General features: G+C 44.8%; 1 protein-coding gene across 1 annotated transcript in view; it reads left to right on the top strand.

The window, feature by feature from the left end:
- The window catches only part of LOC122150324 (coiled-coil domain-containing protein 201-like), a 34,980-nt gene extending 32,199 nt beyond the window's left edge, over positions 1–2,781 (top strand). The window contains exon 3 of the mRNA XM_042781440.1: positions 2,695–2,781. Coding sequence (XP_042637374.1) covers positions 2,695–2,781 — 87 coding nt within the window. The remainder of the gene's footprint in view (positions 1–2,694) is intronic.
- The last annotated feature ends 471 nt before the right edge of the window (positions 2,782–3,252 follow it).

Raw genomic sequence — 3,252 nt, 5'->3', positions numbered from 1 at the left:
TCTGACTCATAGCCACCCCTCCTTGGGTTTCTGAGGCAGTATCACTACAGAAGTAGATTGCCCAATCTTCCTTCTGAGGAGTGGCTGGTGGGTTTAAATCTCCAACCTTCTGGTTAGCAGTCAAATGCTTTAGGCACTATGCCACCAGAGCTCAGATAGATAGATAGATAGGTAGATAGATAGATTTCAACCTATCTAGCGATTTTCCTTCTCTTCTGCACCCTTCCCATGCCTAGTAACCAACAAAGAAAGTTTCCTTCCATGTATAAACCTTCCCTTGGATTTTTACAATAGCAGACTAATACAATATTAGTCCTTCTGTAATTAATTTATTTCATTCAGCATAATGTCCTCCAACTTCATCCACATTATGTAGTGTTTTGCAGATTCTGCATTATTCTTTAGGGTTGCATAGTATTCCATTGTGTGTATGTACTACAGTTTGTTTACCCATTCCTTGCTTTATAGGCATTTAAGTTGTCTCCATCTCTTTGTCATTGTGAATAGTGCTGTGATGAACATGAGTGTGCATATATCTGTTCATGTTCTACCTCTCACTTCTTTAGGATATATACCTAGTAATGGGATTGCTGAATCAAATGATATTTCTATTTCCAACTTTTAAAGGAATCACCATATTGATTTTCACAGTGGTTGCATCGTTTTACAGTCTCACCAGCAGTGTATGGAGAGTCCCAAACTCTCCACATCTTCACCAGCACTTGTTACTTTCAGTCTTGTTGAACTTTACTATTAATGCTGGGGTGAGATGGTATCTCATGGTTGTTTTGATTTCCATCTCTCTAATGGCTAAAGATCACGAATGTTTCTTCATGTGTTTGTTGGCTGCCTGATTATCTTCTGTGGAGAAGTATCTGTTCATGTCTTCTGCCCATTTTTAAATTGTATTGTTTGTCTTCTCTAACTTTTTAGGAGAGTTGATCAATTTTATCTTCCAAGGTTCTGCAGAATGATTTTATCTTCTCTCCTATTCTCAGAAAGTTCCCTGCTGTAGCTTTTTTCCTTGGTTCCTTGTCATTGGCCACCCTTTTGGGGGAATTGGTCATGGCATAGGTGTTTCTGACATGTTCGTCTATATCCTGTGTGTGCTCTGGTCTTGTGTTTGGCGGCCCTTTCAAATGAAGAGCAGAGTATTACACTGCTACTAGAAAGCTCTATGTGCCATCAAATAGGGTGCCAAACTACAGTGAGTAAGCTGATGAGCTTTTCACTGTCTGAGACTGGCTTGTGCTGATAAGTCTCTTGCTAGTCAGTGTCTCACAGACTACTTTTCCCACCTCTTATTGGGAGATTTATAAGCCTGGAAGGAATGTTCTAGGAGCTAAAGAAGGGAAGGGTCCTGCAGGTCTCCCTGCTAGACATACATTCTCACAAACCATTCAATTTCTGGTATAGCACCCCATCTGCCCCAAGCTGTGCCTGGTGTCTCCAAGACACTGCTTCTGGCCCATATGGCCACTCTGTGCACATTAGGACAATTGCTTCTTCCTCAAGGCATCTTACAGACACTTGTCAATCAGTTGCTATGACAACTGTACAGATGTCTGATGATTATAGTGTTTGCTGCACAGCCTGCATAACTAAGGTTATATAGCTTGAGGTATGCTATGCTATGCTAATGCTGGGTTGAGCATCAGCCAACTCTATAAGGAGAAGAGCTGGAACTTGTTGGTCCCCTTACAGATATTCCCCCATTCTGCAGCCTCCAGCCTTCCCAGCCATGGTGCCTGGAACTTGTGGCTGCTCTGACTCTACAGCAGGAGGTAGTTGCCCTTGGTACCCCTCTTACCAGGCTCAGATTTCAGCCCTTGCAGGCCTGATGAATCAGGTGCTGTTCACCTGCACTGTTGACACTGCTCCTCCTCCTCACCCTGTGAATTGGCTTCTATTTTTAGACCTTGCAGTGGTGTTGGGGAGGTGGTCAATACTGGGCCCACTCTGCCTGAGCAGCTTACTCCAGTCACCTTTCCCCTCTTTTTCCTCCAATGTCAACCTCTCTGGTCCACCCTAATGCTACAACCCAAGCATTTGAAATCCTTCTAGGGCTCCCTGGGTCCTACAGAACATTTGTCTTGTGGTTCTGTTTAAGCAACTGTAGTCATCCCTACCCCATCTCTCCTGAGCAGTCTGGGGGATTCATTTGATTTATTTCTGCTGCAGCTGCCCTAAAAGAAGACCTCCTTGGCAGATCTGGGCTCTAGAAGACTGTTGGGAAAGCACTTGTTAGAACTAAATTCTGCATACATGCATCCACAGGGCCCTGATAATCCTCCTCAGTGTACCTTGTTCCCATTCCCTCAGCTCCCTTTGACTGCCTACCTTCTAAGTCCTTGTCATTGGGCACACCCCTCCAGTCTGGCCCTTGTCACACTCACTTAATGTATTTGTCTGGCTCCTACACAAGATGAAACTTGAGCCTCTAGACACATGCTGACTCAGATTTGGAGTCAAGGTACCTGGCAGTTCATGGGGCTCATAAAGCCACTCTGGGAGGGAGGCTGGGCATGTTTGAGGGCTGACCTAATCAGAAGGTCTGTGGGACAGAGTGTGGGGGCTAGTGGTGGTGATGAGTTTTTCCTCCCAAGCAAACTGAATGGTGGAAAGCTTGTCTCTAATAAAGACACATATTCCTATGATGTAGACTCTTCTCAGAACTGCCTTTCCTCTTTACAGATGGAGAGAGTGAGGCAGTGGGAAGATTGGCTGCTTCAGAACATTGAAGAGGCTGTCCAGCATGAACTAACCATCCAACCTGAGTGAGCATTTCCCTGCAATAAAGTGTATTCTCAGAAACCCTGTAGTCTGGACCTTCCTTAACCTCCAGTAAACACCAACTCCTCTCAGGGTTCATTATTGTCAGCTTAGACAAAACCCACTCACTGCCCCTCTCAGAGCACATCTGGGGTCAGCCTCCATGAGGCCCACTCACTGCCCCTCTCAATTTTGGGGGAGGAAGTTGTCAAATAATGTCTCACAAGACTTTTACGTATTATAAATATGATCCACAGAGGGGCCCACTGAGGCAGACAGAAAAAAAATTGGAAGTTAAGACAAGATTTTGCATGTTGTATACCTTGAAGGAGGGTGCTCTGATAGCACAGTGCCTAAGGCCAGACTGCTAACTAGAAGTCTGGCAGTTCAAACCCACCAGACACTCCTCAGAAGGAAGATTGGGAAATCTACTTCCATAAAGACACTACCTTGAAAACCCAAGGTGGGGTCGCTATGAGC

The sequence above is a fragment of the Orycteropus afer genome, unplaced genomic scaffold, assembly GCF_000298275.1.
Source record: "Orycteropus afer afer isolate SDZICR_OR568_19922 unplaced genomic scaffold, OryAfe1.0 scaffold00121, whole genome shotgun sequence".
NCBI classification, from domain to species: Eukaryota; Metazoa; Chordata; class Mammalia; order Tubulidentata; family Orycteropodidae; genus Orycteropus; species Orycteropus afer.
Note: the sequence above shows the minus strand (reverse complement) of the source record. Positions and strands in the feature narration are given on the sequence as shown.